The following is a 16,466-nucleotide window of genomic DNA, read 5'->3' as shown; positions in this document are numbered from 1 at the left end:
AATAACTAAAGTAAAACCAACTAAGTAGCATATACAAATCTTTTAAAGACATGCATTACATACCTTTATAATGTTATAAATATATATGTAACATATGTTCTCTAGATCAGCTTTTGCCACTGAGTCTCATTGAGCCAAATGAATTGGCAGTTAAGTGTTCCTTTCTGAAACCTTAGAGAATTTATTTTCTTGCCTTTCGTTCCCTCTGTGGTACCAACCTTCTTTGACTGATGGCCTGCTTCTCTTCATACAAATATTTTTTACTTTCCACAGAGACATTTATTAAAGTAAATGAATGAACATAGTACTGACAGCTTAAACTTTAGTGATTTATTTTAAGTTTATTCTGTTTGGAACAATCAAATTGTATGCTCTACTTGCTTTTCATTCAGACCTGATGGCCAAAAGAAAGGAAGAAAATGTTTTGCCTCCTGAAAATGCTAAAAGACCAAGACTAGAAGAGTTGGAAGATTTTGATAGAGATGGTGACGAGGATGAATGTACAGTGTCTTTTACTAATGGGACTTCTACCTTGGTAAGTGCAAAACAGTATATAAAATTTTATGGTTCTTGATTGGCAAGTTTTTCATATTTTCTTTATAGGTCATATTCTTGACAAAGTGAAGGCAATAGAATTTGTTAACTATGTAGATAAATTAAACTAATTTTGAAATTAGTAGCTACATTAGTAGAGGAAAAATAGAAATTCTTGTGAAAAATTCTAAAATCTACAAACCTTTAATAAGGCAATGAAGGAAAAAGGAAGGTACAAATTAATGATACCAGTAACGGAACAGGGGCCATCTCCACATATCTTGCCAACAGCAAATGGCTAATAAGATTTATTAGTAGTAGTAATAATAATACAGTTGACTATACATGTATAAAGTGGCATAGTTGAATAGACCAACTGCTATAAAAGCGAAACTACTATAATGTCACCCAATGTGGAATATATTATTTGAATCACTTTGCAACTAGTAAAGAAATTCATCATTTAAAAACTCCTAAAAAAATTCGGGGCACACTGATAGGGTGAACAGGGTTCCATCCTTGGCATGCTATATGGTTTCCACATGGCTGCCAGGAATCATACCTGAGTGTAGAGCCAAGAATAACTCCTTAGTGCCACTGGTTATAGCACACCTCCACTTCCAAAAATAAAGAAAATTCAGGCCCAATTGATTTGACTGGGAACTGGTACTGGTGCTTAAGGAATTAGTATGAATTTTCTTTTAGTCTTCCAGAATACAGAAGAGAAAGGAATGCTTTCCCATTCAATAGCTCCCCCAAAGGGGGAGGTGCTATAGCAATAGTCTACTGGATAGAGTGCTTGCCTTGCATGCAGCAGACGCAGTTTCCATCCCTGACTTTCTTTATGGTTCCTTGGGCCCTGCTAGGAGTCATCTCTGAGTGTTGAGCTAGGAATAAGCCCCACATTGCCCCAAACAAAAAATATATAATGAGCAAATACATCTTTTGAATATAGATACAGAAACACCAGTATAATACTAGCAGATATAATTTAGCAATATATAAAGGAAAAGTAGGAATAGATGGGAAATTCAGCACACTATAAGGATCATTAACAAAAAATCCACAGCTACTATACTGATGAAAAACTGAATATATTTTATCAATTCGGAATAGGCAATGTTGCCTACTGCTTTAATTATTTTTATATATGGTACTGAAAGATCTAGCCAGTATATAAAGCAAGAAGAGGAAAGTAAAAGCATACAGATTGGAAAGGAAAGATACAATTGTTCTTATTTGCATAATGCTTAATTATCTACCTAGAATATATCCAGGGTTAGAAATTGGCTTGTTTTGCCTCCCAAAAAACACTGTCCCCCTAATTTTTTTCTTAATGTTAGGGAACTAGAGATAGTACAGTGGGTAAAAACTGGAAGAATTGGCATAGGGAATGATAAACCTAATGCAGTTTTTATGAAAATACCAGTAAGGTTTGTTAGTAGCTATGAACAAATTTATTCTCAAGTATGTATGATAAAGAAACTAGACTATCTAAAACTTGTTAAAAATTAAGTGAAGAGGGCCCAGAGTGGTGGCACAGCGGTAGGGTGTTTGCCTTGCATGCCACTGACCTAGGATGGACCGAGGTCCTATCCCCTGGTGTCCCAAATGCTACCTCAAGCTAGGAGTGATTTATGAGCGCATAGCCAGGAGTGACCCCTGAGTATCACTGGGTGTGGCCCAAAAACCAAAAAAAGAAAATAAAAATATAATAGTAATCAAGATCATGTGGTATTAATAATACGAGAATGCAGTTCAGTGGAAGAGAAGTAGTGTTTTTACATTAATGATGCTGCAGCATCATTAGACTGGCAAATTCAAACTATCAATTAAAAATCAAGACAGTTAAGAATGTACATAAGTCATAAAGAAACATTTTGCAGAAGAGAAGGATATGCAGATGGCAAATAAGCCCATGATCTTCAGTTATCAAGGAATGAAAATTAAAATCATAATGAGAATATTATAATTCCATCTGAATGACTGAAAAAAGTGATAACACCAAGTGCTGGCAAGTTTTGGGGGAAGCTAGCATATATACAATGCTGGTAGGAATGTAAATGATATAACAATTCTGGGAAAAACAACAAGCATTCTATTCTAATGCCCAACATCTCTTCCAGAGAAGTGAAAATTAATTTTTATACATGCACAATGTAAATGTGTTTATAGTAACAATTTTTAAAAAATAATTTTGGGGGGTGTCACACCCAGCAGCGCTGAGGGGTTACTCATGGCTCTACGCTTAGAAATAACCCCTGGCAGGCTTGGGGGGACCATATGCGATGCCGGGATTCGAACCCTGTTTGGCTTAGGTCTGCTTCGTGCAAGGCAAAACCCTACTGCTGAATAGCAACACTTTTTGTGATTAGTGTCAAAGTAGAAATAAGCCAGATGTTTTTCAACTTTCCTGTTGGATATACTATTACAGTAATGAGAATGATAAATATAGGTAACAGTATATTCATGAGAATGATTGAATATACTGTGTTATAGCTATACTATGAAATACTTATTAGCAATAAGAAGCAGTGAGTACTGATTAAGACAGTACTGATAATAGACAATTATGCAGGGCAAAAAACAAGCCAATCTCTAAACGTTAACTTTTGTGTGATTCCATTTATGTAATTTTGAAATGGCTACTACACAATTGTAGAGCAGTTTAGGGGGCCAGACATTAAGGAATGAGTAGATTGGGTGGGATTTAGATATGGCTCTCTTAAAGGGCCAGCATGAGCACTTCCTTGTTCAGTTGGAACCATTATGAGCTTTATCATTGTCCAAGTCCTGATTGTGAATCTTCATTATTCAGGATATTATCATTGACAGAAGCTGGGCCAAAGATTCACAGGACAACTGTATCAGTAGCTAGGAATTTTGTTGTTGTTGTTGTTGTTTTTAGGCCACACCTGGCAGCACTCAGGGGTTATACCTGGCTCAGCAGTCAGGTCAGAAATCACTCCTGGTAGTCTTGGGGAACCATATGGGTTGTGGGGGACACCTAAACCAGGTCCTTAGAGGTCCGCCATGTGCATGGCAAATGCTCTGCTGCTGGACTATAGCTTTGGCTAAATTTGATCAAAATGTCAAAAGATGTCTTCTTTGATTTCCAGTATTTTACTTACACTAGAATAGAAGGATAGTTTTGTTTTTTCAGTACAATTTCTGTTTAGGAGAAGAGAATCAGAGTTTTAAAGAAATTAAGAACAAAACCTGGAGGGAACCCTGGTGCTGCTTTAGCAAATAAAGTGCATGCATGCTCCTGGACCAGAGTCCCACCTTGTCTGGAGCATCCCCAGATGTGTCTCTCTTCAATCTTCCTCTGCACCAGGACCTTGCTGATGTCTCAGGTCCTAGCACTGAATCCTTGGTTGTTGGAAATGCCATGCTGGGGGCACCCTGTGGGTGGCTTCAAAACAACAAAATGAAAGGAACATCTTAATATATTTTTTTTCCTTGGTCCATTTATTTGTATACTGTAAGTACAAAATGTTAGTATGTAACTACTGTGTACCAAAATCTTGATTTTTTTTTTCTAGTTTAACCTTGACATGTTTACAATGCAGAATTATTTGTATATTGTACAGATATAGAAACTTTGTACATAACCAAGACAAGTTGTAAGTTAAATCCAGAAATTCAGGGGCAGAGAGATAGCTTGGAGATAGGTCATTTGCCTTGCATGCAGAAGGATGGTGGTTCGAATTCCGGCATCCCATATGGTCCCCTGAGCTTGCCAGGAGCAATTTCTGAGCATAAAGTCAGGAGTAACCCCTGAGCGCTGCTGGGTGTGACCCAAAAACCAAAAGAAAAAAAAATCCAGAAATTCAAAGAAAAAGCAATCATATTGTGGTTGTTACTGTTGTTTTGGGCCATACCCGACAGTGGTGAGGGGATCACTCCTGGCTGGCTCAAGGGACCTAAGAGGCACCAAGATCGAATGATGGTGGCAAGCACCCTACCAGCTATATAATTGTTCCTGCCCCTGGAGAGCAGTCTTTTTGTTTTGTTTGGTTTTTGGGTCACACTGGCAGTGCTCAGGGGTTTCTCCTGGCTCTATTTCTCAGAAATCCCTCCTGGCAGGCTTGGGGGACCTTATGGGATGCTGGAATTCAAACCACCATCCTTCTCCATGAAAGGCAAACACCCTACCTCCGTGCTATCTCTCCGGCCCCCTAGAGAGCAATCTTAACTTTTAAGAATGTGTACTTTGTTTATAATGAATTTATGTTCAAAGCTAGATAATCACCTTTCACTACATAAGTTTGCAATTTCATGGGAAGTTTTGCTATGCCTTTGGTTTTCAGTCAGAGAATTTTCTCCTTTGGGACAATTAACTATGACTAGGTATATTTTTGATGTCATATCGAGGGTCTGGGTCAGTTAAGTAGGAATTCTAGCAATGATTAGGTAGAGGGGAACAGTGTTGCTTACCATCCGCATCCCACAATGAATATTATAAAATCTACCCTTTCCTGCTCAACATAAAATGATTTTACTCAGGAGCTAGAGCAATAATACAATGAGAAATGTCCTTACCTAGTGCGCGTGCGCGCACACACACACACACACACACACACACACACTCTACAATGGAAAGTGTCCTTGCCTTGCACATACACACACACACAAAACTAACCCGAGTTCAATCCCTAGAGTCCTTGCCTTGTGCATGCACACACACACACACACACACACACACACACACACACACACACACACACACACACACACACACACACACACACCTTACCCGAGTTCAATCCCCAGTGCCCAAGTATCACCAAGTATCAGTAATCTCTACATTTAGAAGCTATGTGATACTTACTTGATTTGCATTCTCTAAAATTTGTATCTCACCACCTATTTGGTTGTTATCAAAATGACAAGAACAGTAAATATTGATGAGGATGTAGATAAAAAGAATTTTCCATTCCTTGTTAGTAAGAATATATAATTAGAGTCATTAAGGAAAGCAGTATGAAGGTGATTTTTTCAATAAATAATAAAAATTCCATGGCTTATTCAACTTCTGAGTGTTTACCTTAAGAATAATTTAATATTGCAAACCAAAGGTGCATGCTTCTTCCCTAAATACATTGCAACATTATTATAATAGCTAAGATATGGAAACAAGTAAGTACCCAATGATGAAAGAATGGGTAAAGAACACAGTAGAATTCTAGTCAGCTGAAAAAAGTGAAGTGTTGGTTCTGGGGGTGGTGTACATTGTCTTTGCCCAGCTTCAAAGTGTCAGTTTAGTCTCTGTTGCCACTACAACTCTGTGAACACAACCTGTTAATGTTGTGTACCACCAGTGACTCACATTTGAATGTGGTTTTCATTAGCACAAATTGCAGTACTGACGCTAGCATCTTACAGAAGTGCAGTTTTGCAAGTGCCAGAGTTCTCACATCATCACTACAAGAAAACAGAGGAGTGTTGCCATTTGCAAAAGAAGAGGGGTGAATGTACAGGAACATTGTGCTAAGTGAAATAAGTTAGATAGAAAAGGCTAATACTGTTGTTTTCACTGATAATATAGAATATAAAGAAAGCAAGAGATCAAAAGAACAGAAAAATTTAGAGGAAAACGTATTGGAGGATACCAGAAGCAAAATGGGAATAGGGGTAGAAACTAAGGGCATACATGAATTAGATCAAAGAAATTAAGTCTATAGTGGTGGATAGAGGGTAGACTTCTGGTGATGATGTAGAATTAGCAGTCAGAAGTATGGTGCTGAACACTGCAAACTTAAATGACATAAACCTCACCGAAATTTTCAAGAATAATTTATTAGATTTTTTTTGAAGATCTAAAAGGAGTAGGAACTCTAATCTTCCTGGTTGATTAAAGTTAATACTATTCATTTTTTTAACTTTTTATTACTGATCTTACAGCCATCCAAGTTGGATGAATAAAATAACTTAGTGAATCAGACAGACATTTTCTTTCTTTCCTTTCTTAAATAGACTGCAGCCGAGGTTGGAATAATTGAGAGTATTCAGTTAAAAAACTTCATGTGCCATTCGATGCTTGGACCCTTTAAATTTGGTTCAAATGTCAACTTCGTTGTTGGAAATAATGGAAGTAAGTATTTGTTGTTGTTTTTATTTGTTTATGTTTTGGGGGCATACCCTGTGACATTCAGGTTACTTCCATCTATGTGCTCAGAAATGGCTCCTGGCTTGGGAGGCCATATGGGATGCCATGGGGAATCAAACCATGGTCTGTCCTAGGTCAGCCTTACCACTTGTGCCACCGCTCCAGCCCCTCGAAGTATTTTTAACTACATTGAACAGTGAGCACTGTACTTTGGGATTAGACGGCTTTAACCTTGTCTTGTTTTGTTTTTGTTTTTGGGTCCCACCCAGCAGAGCTCAGGGGTTACTCCTGGCTCTACATTCAGAAATCGCTTCTGGCAGGCTTGGGGGACCATATGGGATGCTGGGATTTGAACCATTGTCCTGGGTTGGCTGTGTGTAAGGCAAATGCCCTACCACTGTGCTATCACTCTGACCCCTAGATAGTTTTAACATTTTGAATTGACTGTACAATTTTAGTTTTACATGTGTAACATGGTTATAAATAATTTGCTGCCAATCTGTACCTTTTAAAAAATGAGTTAGCTCTAGGTTAATAATGATAAAACACTTACTGCTTATTCATTTGAATTTGTTTACCTTGGAATTCTTACTGTATAAAAAGTGGGGAGCTATTAATACTGCACTTGAAGCCACCCTATGTCCCAGTTTTATCCCCCTATTAAACATTATAATGGATTATTCATAAAGTGCCACAGGCATGCAGATATAAAAGAAACTAATTTTCATTGTTGTGGTCATTGAAAAGCTTCAAGGAAAGGTGGAGGTATTTGTATTGGGATTTAAATGAAATTTTAGGGTTTTTAGTTCTCCCTGGGAAAGAAGCAGCTGAAATGTTCCAGGCAAAGATTTTTCTTTTTGTGGTGGCACACCCAGCGGCACTAGGGTTACTCCTCATTCTGCCTCAGAAATCACTTCTAGCTGGCTTGGGCTGGAGTCATGTGGGCTGCCAGGGATTGAACCCAGGTAGGCAGCATGAAAGGCAAATGTCCCACCTGCTCTGCTATAGCTTTGCCTTCCCCCCTCCCCCAGGCAAAGATTTCTGATCTTCAGTGGTTTGGAGTGGTGAAGAGCATATGAATACTGGTGAACAAATCTTATAGGACTTTTCTTATGTGGTACATAGAAGGGGCAGAAGCTAGCAGAGGAGATTCTTGTAGTGGTAGTATTGTTGAAGATTCTGAGAAACATTTGTATGTTTTTGAGACTGGAAAGATGGCTCCATGGGCTCAGATTATATGCTTCTGTCTTAGATTTGCTCCTTGTGCCATGGTCCCCAAAGCACTGAGTTAGGAGTATCCCTCAAATATTTTCCCCTCAGAAAGACAGTAATTAAGTGATTGGGGTTTTTAATACAGAAGTCTGTGAGGAACTAGCTAAAATTTTTCCTTTGGGGGAGAGGGAGGCACCATGGTGGAGATTCAGGAAAAAGATAAATAGGTACCTGAAACATGGATTTAATCCAAGTACCATATTAGCAAACAAGACTGATCATAGAAATCCCTACTCCAGAGTGAGTGACTAAGTGAGTGAGTGAAGTAAAAGCAAATTTTATTCAAAGGCACTGAGAAAGCAGGAGAGGATAAGAAAAGGAAAGAGTATGGCCAGAGAGACAGCACAGCCAGGGTTAGGGTGTTTGCCTGGCATGCTTCTGACTTGGGGCTGACCCAAGTTTGATTCCAGGCATCCCATATGGTCCCCTAAGCTTGCCTGGAATGATTTCTGAGTGCAAAGCAAGGAGTAACTGAGGGCCACTGGGTGAGGCCAAAAAAAGGGGGGGGTGCTGGGGAGTAGATTTAATGCCTTCCAAAGGTGGAGAGAGCCTGGTACACACCTAACATGAAAGTAGGAAAAAAAAATTTGTATGTAAAAAAAAAAAAAAAGAAAGAAAGAAAGTAGGGAAGTCCACATCTCTGGAGGGGAAATGTAGGCAGCATGTTCATGGGCCCAAGGAACATGTGCCTGTCTCCTTTGTTCCAGGTTAATTTATATAAGATTCCTCCAAATCTGTCCAACCTGGAGCTTCCTACCCAGGCAGAGTCCTGTTGGGGTTGCCTTTGGGAAGAGTTGGGATCTATTGATTTTTGATGTTCTTTCCTGACTTAACTACTATAGCTTCTTTTATCAGACCAATATCCACTGTGTTTTGGTAGCCTCAGGGTTAGGGATCAGAGTAACTTCCTCAAGTTTTATCTCTTTGTTTTATTGTATCCGAAGAACTCATTGCCTCAGGGTAGGAGGACTTCCCTATCTACCAGCTTGCTTCTTTCCCTGCCTAGAGATTTTACCACCTTAAAATCTTTTAAGGGGAAAATGGGTCAGGGTCAGTCTTCTGGAACTTTCTATAGCTGACAAAAGAACTGAAGACCCTGCCTGCAGAAGTGGTGAAATCTCCTACCTTAATTTTATTGAGGCCCAGGCAATGTTTAATTGGGTTTCAAAGTTCTCCATCTGAAAACAGAGAACGTGATAAAAGGAGGGGTAAAATTGAAGTTTGCTATTTAAAAAAACATACTGGGGGGAGTGGGCGGAGCAATAGCACAGCAGTAGGGCATTTGCCTTGCATGCTGCTGACCCAGGACAGATCTAGGTTCGATCTCCAGTGTCCCATATGGTCCCCCAAGCCAGAAGTGATTTCTGAGTGCATAGTCAGGTGTAACCCCCTTAGTGTCCCCAGGTATGGCCCCAAAATCAAAAAACAAAAACACAACTCTGGGGCCAGAGTAATACTACAGTGGGTAGGGTACTTGCCCTTTGTGCAGACAATCTGGGTTCGATCCCAATGTCCCTTACAATCCCTAAAGCACCCCATGAGTAATTCTGTGTGCAGAGCCAGGACTCACCCCTGAGCATCATCACCTAGTATGGCATATATAAACAAAAAATCCCTACTTTGGGAAAAGGGATGCCATGATCAAGATTTTGTGAACAAATGGGTCACATTGTTTATTGGAAGGAGGTGGCAAAGACATAAGAATTACAAAGACCAGGTTGTAGCCTTCAGGATAGGCCAGCCAGGCTCTCGGTGCCCACAGCTTGACCTAGGTTTCAGTGACAGAGCAGAAGCTTGACAAGGCTCAGTTGAAGAAACTTGCTTGTCTGATTCTTTCAGCTGGTGACAAACCTAGGAAATTAAATTAGAATTTTGTGACTTACAGTAGAGTTTAGTTGTAATTCAGGAGCCAGGAATAGATAAAAAAGTTAATGCAGTGAATTTGGTGAAAAAAGTGGCAAGTTAGAATAGGGACTACAAAAGCATTTCAGGGCCAGAGGGATAATAACGAGGCAGGGTGTTTGTCTTGCATACATACTCAAGTTTGGGCCTTGAACTTGCCAGAGTAGTCAGGAGTAAACCCTGGGCACCATGGTGTGACCTTTAAAAAAAAATAAAGAAGGAAGGAAAAAAGTGAAAAAAGGAAAGCATTTTCACTAGCAATGGTTATTTTTTTAACTTAGGGTTTTTAGTAGAAAATGGGCTGAGTTGACTTAATTGTTGTTCATGGAGTCAGAAAATGATTGCATTTTCTGGGTAATTGTTAAGGATTTTGGAATTTTAGTTTGATATTTTATGTCTTTTCTTATAATATTTTTTTTTGTCTTTGGGTCAAACCTGGCAGTGCTTGGAGCCTACTCCTGGCTCTACGCTCAGAAATCACCCCCAGCAGGCTAGGGGGACCATATGGGATGCTGGGATTCGAACCACCGACCTTCTGCATGCAGGTCAAATGCCTTACCTCCACGCTATCTCTTCGGCCCCTTCTCTGATAATTTTTAAAGCAAGTGTTTCCTGTTCAACACAACTTAAATTTTGTGGTTCTAGGGTTTGAACTTAGAACTTTACATTTGCAAGAAAAATGCTCCACTGTTAAGCCACATTCCATCTCAGAAAGATAGAAAGTATGGGGGCCGGGTAGGTGGCGCTGGAGGTAAGGTGTCTGCCTTGCAAGCGCTAGCCAAGGAAGGACCTCGGTTCGATCCCCCGGCGTCCCATATGGTCCCCCCAAGCCAGGGGCGATTTCTGAGCACATAGCCAGGAGTAACCCCTGAGCGTCAAACGGGTGTGGCCCAAAAACAAAAAAAAAAAAAAAAAAAAAAAAAAAAAAATAGAAAGTATGAAATAATTAAAAATAGAAACATTTATTAAAATTATACATAAACCATTTACATAAATGATTTTGATCATTAATTATGGAGCTGACTGTAGCCAGACAAGTATAGCTCCCAGGAAACAAGGTTTATGAATTTATTTAGAAAAGTTTTTTTCTTTATAAAATATGAATTGTTACGTGGGGTGCACATTAAATAAAGCAGATGAATGGGGAAGTAGAACCAATAGCAATTTCCAGGGCTTTTTTCTGGTTCTGTGCTTAGAGATTACTGTTGGCTTTGCTTGGAGACTGTATGTGTTGCTGGAGATCAAACTTCCTTGGTCTTCTGCAAGGCAAGTACCTTAAATGTTGTACTATCATCTCCTTTTGCTAGACACTAGTATTTCTGTCTGGGGAGCTTATGTTAAGAGTTGTTCGAAATTGGGGCCAGAGTAATAGCACAGCGCAGGGCATTTGCCTTGAACACAGCTGACCTGGGATGAACCCTGGTTTGATTCTGGCTTCCCATGTGGTCCTCCAAGCCTTCCTGGAGTGATTTCTGAATGCAGAGCCAGGAGTAACCCCTTAGCACTGCTGGGAAGCCCCCTATCCCAAAAGAGAGTTTTTCAAAATAGTTTTTGCTGGAATTTTGGGAGAAAGTACATTGCAAATAAATTAGAATGCAATAAAGGTTTCATGGGTTAATACTGTGTCTAAAGAAAAGAGAGAGACTGACAGACTTACGGGAGAGGGTAGGGTGCATGGTTGGAGGGAAACTGGGAACCTTGGTGGTGGGAAATGGGCACTAAGTGCACTGGTGAAGGGCTTTGTACATTTATGATAAAAACTCAATCATGAACAGTTTTGTAACTATCTCACAGTGATTCAATCAAAGAATTTATTTTAAAAATTTAAAGAAAAAAAATACTGGAACACTGGTTTCTAGCCCAAGATGAGGTGGGAGGGAATATTGATGGTTTAAGGATCGTAGACCTTGGAAGATAAACTTGTTCAATTGGCTGATGAGCTGAGTATTACAATGAAAGTTTTATATTAGGTTATCAATGTTTTTTTTTCCCTTTTCTTTAGTTATTAGCAAAATTTAGATTTCTGGGTATTTTATTTTGGGGCCACACACATTGGTGCTCAGTTGTTACTTCTGGCTCTGCAGTTCGAAATTACTTCTGGCAGTCTCGGGACCATATGGAATTCTGGGGATCAAAGCCGAGTTGGCTATGTGCAAGGCAAATATCCTACCTACTGTGCTATCTCATAGGCCCCCAAATTTTGATTTCTGAAGCTATTGTTACTGTTATTTCAATAGCAACAGCTAAGTATTTTATGCCAAAATATGCAACTTTGGGGGGGCACACCCAGTGACGCTCACCTTATTCTTTTCCCTTTAAATTTTCCATCCCCAACCAACTCTGGCCTGTGGGTCAGTTTTCCCATTTGTTGCCTTTTGCCCTTTTTTACTTATTTGCTAGACATCATTCAGTATCTGTCCCTCTCTTCTTGACTGACTTCACTAGGCACAATAGCCACAATATCTAGTTTCATCCATGTTGCAGCATATTGTAGGTTTTTGTTCTTGGGTTGAGCTGCATAATACTTAACCATGGTTCTTTGATTCATTCATCCACAGTTGGTTATTTGGTTTGCTTTTGTATCTTGACTATTGTACTGTGTTACTATGAACACAGATGTGCATATATCTTTTTTAATTAAGTTTTTGTTTGGGGCATAGATACCAAAGAAGTATTGCTGGGTCATAATAGGAGTTCTATTCTTATTTTCTTGGACAGATCTTCATATTACTTTCCATAGAAGCAGAACTACATTTCCACCAACAGAAGATTTCTCATCACAGACCTGTTATCACGGCTGTTTCTAGACATTTTTGACATGTGTTATTCTTGCTGAGAATGTGATAGGATGTTATTTCAGCATTTTGATTTGCATTTTCCTAACCATGAGCTCTTTTCATATACCTATTGGCACCTATATGTCTTTTTTGGGGACAGTATCTGCTCATCTATTTTTGAATAGGACTGTTGGAGTTTTGTTAATTTTTGGTGATTGCTGTATAGATACAACCTTTTTTCTAACTTTGTTGCTTTAATACACAAACTATAATTGAATTAGAGCACTATTCCAGAATTAGACTAATTTTCATTTTCTTTTAGAAATCTTCCATTTAGTTGTATGAGTCAACTTTTCCTTTCTTTTCTAGTGCATGTAATTTCTTCAATAACTATTTTTTTAGGTGGGAAGAGTGCAGTTCTCACAGCTCTCATAGTTGGACTTGGTGGAAAAGCAGTTGCCACAAATAGAGGATCTTCTTTAAAAGGTTTTGTAAAAGATGGACAGAAGTAAGTATTTACTTTTTTTTTGTTTTTCAATGAGAAACAGGCACTTTAAAGTTTCAATTTATATAGATTAGAACAGTGTTTTTCAACCATTTTGTGCAAAGGCACACTTTTTTCATGAAAATAAATCATGAGGCACACCACCATTAGAAAATGTTAAAAAAAATTTAACTCTCTGCCTATATTGATTATATATAAAGTAATTCTCTTGAATAGGAATCAGGCACAAAGAAATTATTTTATGGGGCCGGAGAGATAGCATGGAGGTAAGGCGTTTGCCTTTCATGCAGGAGGTCATGGGTTCGAATCCCGATGCCCCATATGGTCCCCCCCGTGCCTGCCAGAAGCAATTTCTGAGCCTGGAGCCAGGAATAACCCCTGAGCACTGCCGGGTGTAACCCAAAAACCACAAAAAAAAAAAAAAAAAAGAAATTATTTTATAATTAAGTATTTTATAATTGTTCATATTTCTGTTTACTTACTCAGTGCATAACCTGACCCTGTTTGGCTGAACACAGAGCTGATATTCTGGCAGGAATCAAAGAAAGACACACATGTAGCTCTTCATCAACAGCGCTCAATCTCTCTCTGTCTTTAGTTTTTATAATCCATAACATGCACTTTGGCTTACAAATAGACCAATTATGCCGAAGCCCCATGTTACAGATGAAATTGGAATTTTTCCCCATAGCACACCAGACAATATCTCAAAGCATACTAGTGTGCCACAGCAGAGTGGTTGAAAAACGCTGGATTAAAGGTTCCCAAATTTAAACTTGGCCAACTACGCCCCCTTCAGGACAAATGTACTCAGAGCCTTTTGAAAAAAATGTGCCTTTTTGTTACAAAATGTAAATGCCCTCAATAGCACCAAGGTTATTTCAGTGTCCCCAGGTGAGTAATAACTCACATTTTGGTAAGGACAGTTAGTCCTTATAGAAAAGGAATTGACTTCCCAGGACAGGAACAACTGTATCTTGTCTTTAATTCTGTGCGCTTGCCCTGTTGCTTGCTGTTCTCTCCAGACTAAGAGCTGGTGTAGGTACTATGATGGGCCTGTCCAAAATTTTCTACCTTCAGTTCTTTAAGAATTCCAAAGAAAGTTCTTTCTGATTTCAGACCCTTGCTAGATATGGATTTCTAGTTCTTCTGTTTTGAGGCTCATAATCACAAGTCTGTGATCCATCTTGACCTCTTTTAAGTGTTCATGGAACCACCCTCTTTGTGGACTTTGTGTTTATATTTCTGTTCTTAAAGTGTTACAGCTTGCTGTCATATAGCACTAGGTTAGCTACTGAGTTTGCATCATCACACTCAAGGCCTTTTCTTAAGAACTCGTCTTTTTCGGCTGGTCTTATTTTTAAACTGCTGTCCCAGATAACTCTGAAGGGATCCTTGTTCTCTGTGAGGCTACTTTCTCTGCATAAGATATCTCTTATCTGATATGCCCATTGCCCAAAACTTCTGGAACATTGATAATTAATAGCGATATTTTATTTTCCACATGAAATAGATTTCCTTCTTTATTTAGGGTTATAGTTGATTTGACTTTGCCCGACTATGGAAAATATCAAAAGGAGACATGATATAGTCTTGTAGAAATCTGTGTATTTCTCAGATACTGAAGAATCTTAATTTTTAGACAGGGTTCCAAAAGAACACAGGGACAAAAAATGCACAGAAAATCATTTCCCATGTTGTGGCCTTGGAAAAGAACTATTTTTAGCAGTTCTCCATATTTTCTGTCTCTACTTATTTTTGGGTCCTCGCTCAGCAAGATTTCTCTCTTCCTCAGTCCCCAAGCAAAATGATTTAAGTTAAAAATTTGTCAATACTTTAGGATATCTCTATTCTGTTTTAGCTTTTTTGTAATCAATACATTTCTTCTTTGTCTGAATAATGTCCTGGTCTACTCAGCCTCAAATACATTGATCATCCAAATAGAAACTTTAGAATTTTTTTTTCATCTAGCATTAAATAATTAAGTTTCAATTACATTTACCCCTGTCTTTTGGGATATACCTAAGCCGAAGCAGAAACTTCCTTCTGAAACTTGTCTGTGGAATATATTTTTTAAAAAGAGAGAAAAAAGTAACTTACACCAACTTAAGGACATAGTGTTTGAGCCATATGCAGTAGTATTCACAGCTTTCTTCTAGCACTGTGCTTAATCACTTGTGGTGATACTTTGTACTTAGAGAACCAGATGTGATTTTGGGAATTGAACCTCAGTCTACTGTTTGCCAAGCAAGCACCCCTGCTTCTGTACTATCTATCCAGACCCTGAACTTGGTCAGTTTAAATAGGAGTTTCTTGGAAGCTTCTCATTTTGAAATGAATTTAGATCTCAGAAATGTTGTAAGGATAGTACAGTTTCCGTTTTCCTTAATGTTGTCATTTAAAAAAATACCTGTTGATTTACCAACACCATTTAACAATAGTATATTATTAACTGAACTTTTGACCGCTTTTTGCATTTATGCAGTTTTTAATTTAAAATTTTAAAGAAAGGCTTTTTTCCAAGTCTGTGATCTCTGTTGAACACATATGTCTCCCTCTCATTTGCTTATCTACTCTGGAGAACACCATGTTTTCTTTTAAACATGGATCTTTCTCTCCCCTTTTGTTTCTATCTTTCAATAAATGAAAAACTTGAAGGACAGATTGGTGTGATTTGGGGTCTAATTTCTGTATTAGCTTATCCCTGACAGGGTTGTTTAATTTTCTCTGCTATGAGGAATAACGAACAGCTGAACACACAGATCAGTGTATTTATTATATGCAATACCCCCAAAGGCCCCTCCCAGCCACCTTTTCCAGAAATGCTCAGTTTTGTGAACAAATTATTACAATTACTTTTTATGCCATACCTGGTGTTACTTGGAGTTACTCCTGGTTTTGCACAGGAATCGCTCCTAGTGGTGCTCAGGGTACCATATTGGATGCTGTGGATTGAACCCTGGTTGCCTACATGCAAAGCAAACTTCTTAATCTGCTGTACTATCGCTCCAGCCACTACACTAATTCTTAGTTCATCATTTTTATAAGCCTGCTAGGCCTACAGTTTGAATGATACTTTGTTACATAATTTAGACAATAATGTACTATTGACTGTACAGTGCTTCTAAGAAATGCATAATTTTCGGGCTGGAGAGATAGCATGGAGGTAGGTCATTTGCCTTGCATGCAGAAGGATGGTGGTTCGAATCTCGGCATCCCATATGGTCCCCCGAGCCTGCCAGGAGCGATTTCTGAGAGTAGAACTAGGAGTAACCCCTGAGCTTTGCCGGGAGTGACCCAAAAACCAAAAAAAGAAAATGTATAATTTATTCACATGATTTGATATAACTAAAACCTAAAATTC

The 16,466-nt window shown here is 38.7% G+C and overlaps 1 protein-coding gene across 1 annotated transcript in view; it reads left to right on the top strand.

Moving 5' to 3' along the window:
• Positions 1–396: 396 nt before the first annotated feature.
• Positions 397–16,466, top strand: part of SMC6 (structural maintenance of chromosomes 6) — a 73,666-nt gene continuing 57,596 nt past the window's right edge. The window contains exons 1-3 of the mRNA XM_049784859.1: positions 397–535; positions 6,514–6,631; positions 13,000–13,105. Coding sequence (XP_049640816.1) covers positions 398–535; positions 6,514–6,631; positions 13,000–13,105 — 362 coding nt within the window. The 5' untranslated portion in view covers position 397. The remainder of the gene's footprint in view (positions 536–6,513; positions 6,632–12,999; positions 13,106–16,466) is intronic.

The sequence above is a fragment of the Suncus etruscus genome, chromosome 12 (assembly GCF_024139225.1).
Source record: "Suncus etruscus isolate mSunEtr1 chromosome 12, mSunEtr1.pri.cur, whole genome shotgun sequence".
Lineage (NCBI taxonomy): Eukaryota > Metazoa > Chordata > Mammalia > Eulipotyphla > Soricidae > Suncus > Suncus etruscus.
The sequence above is the reverse complement of the archived record's forward strand: the minus strand, read 5'-3'. Positions and strand labels throughout refer to the sequence as shown.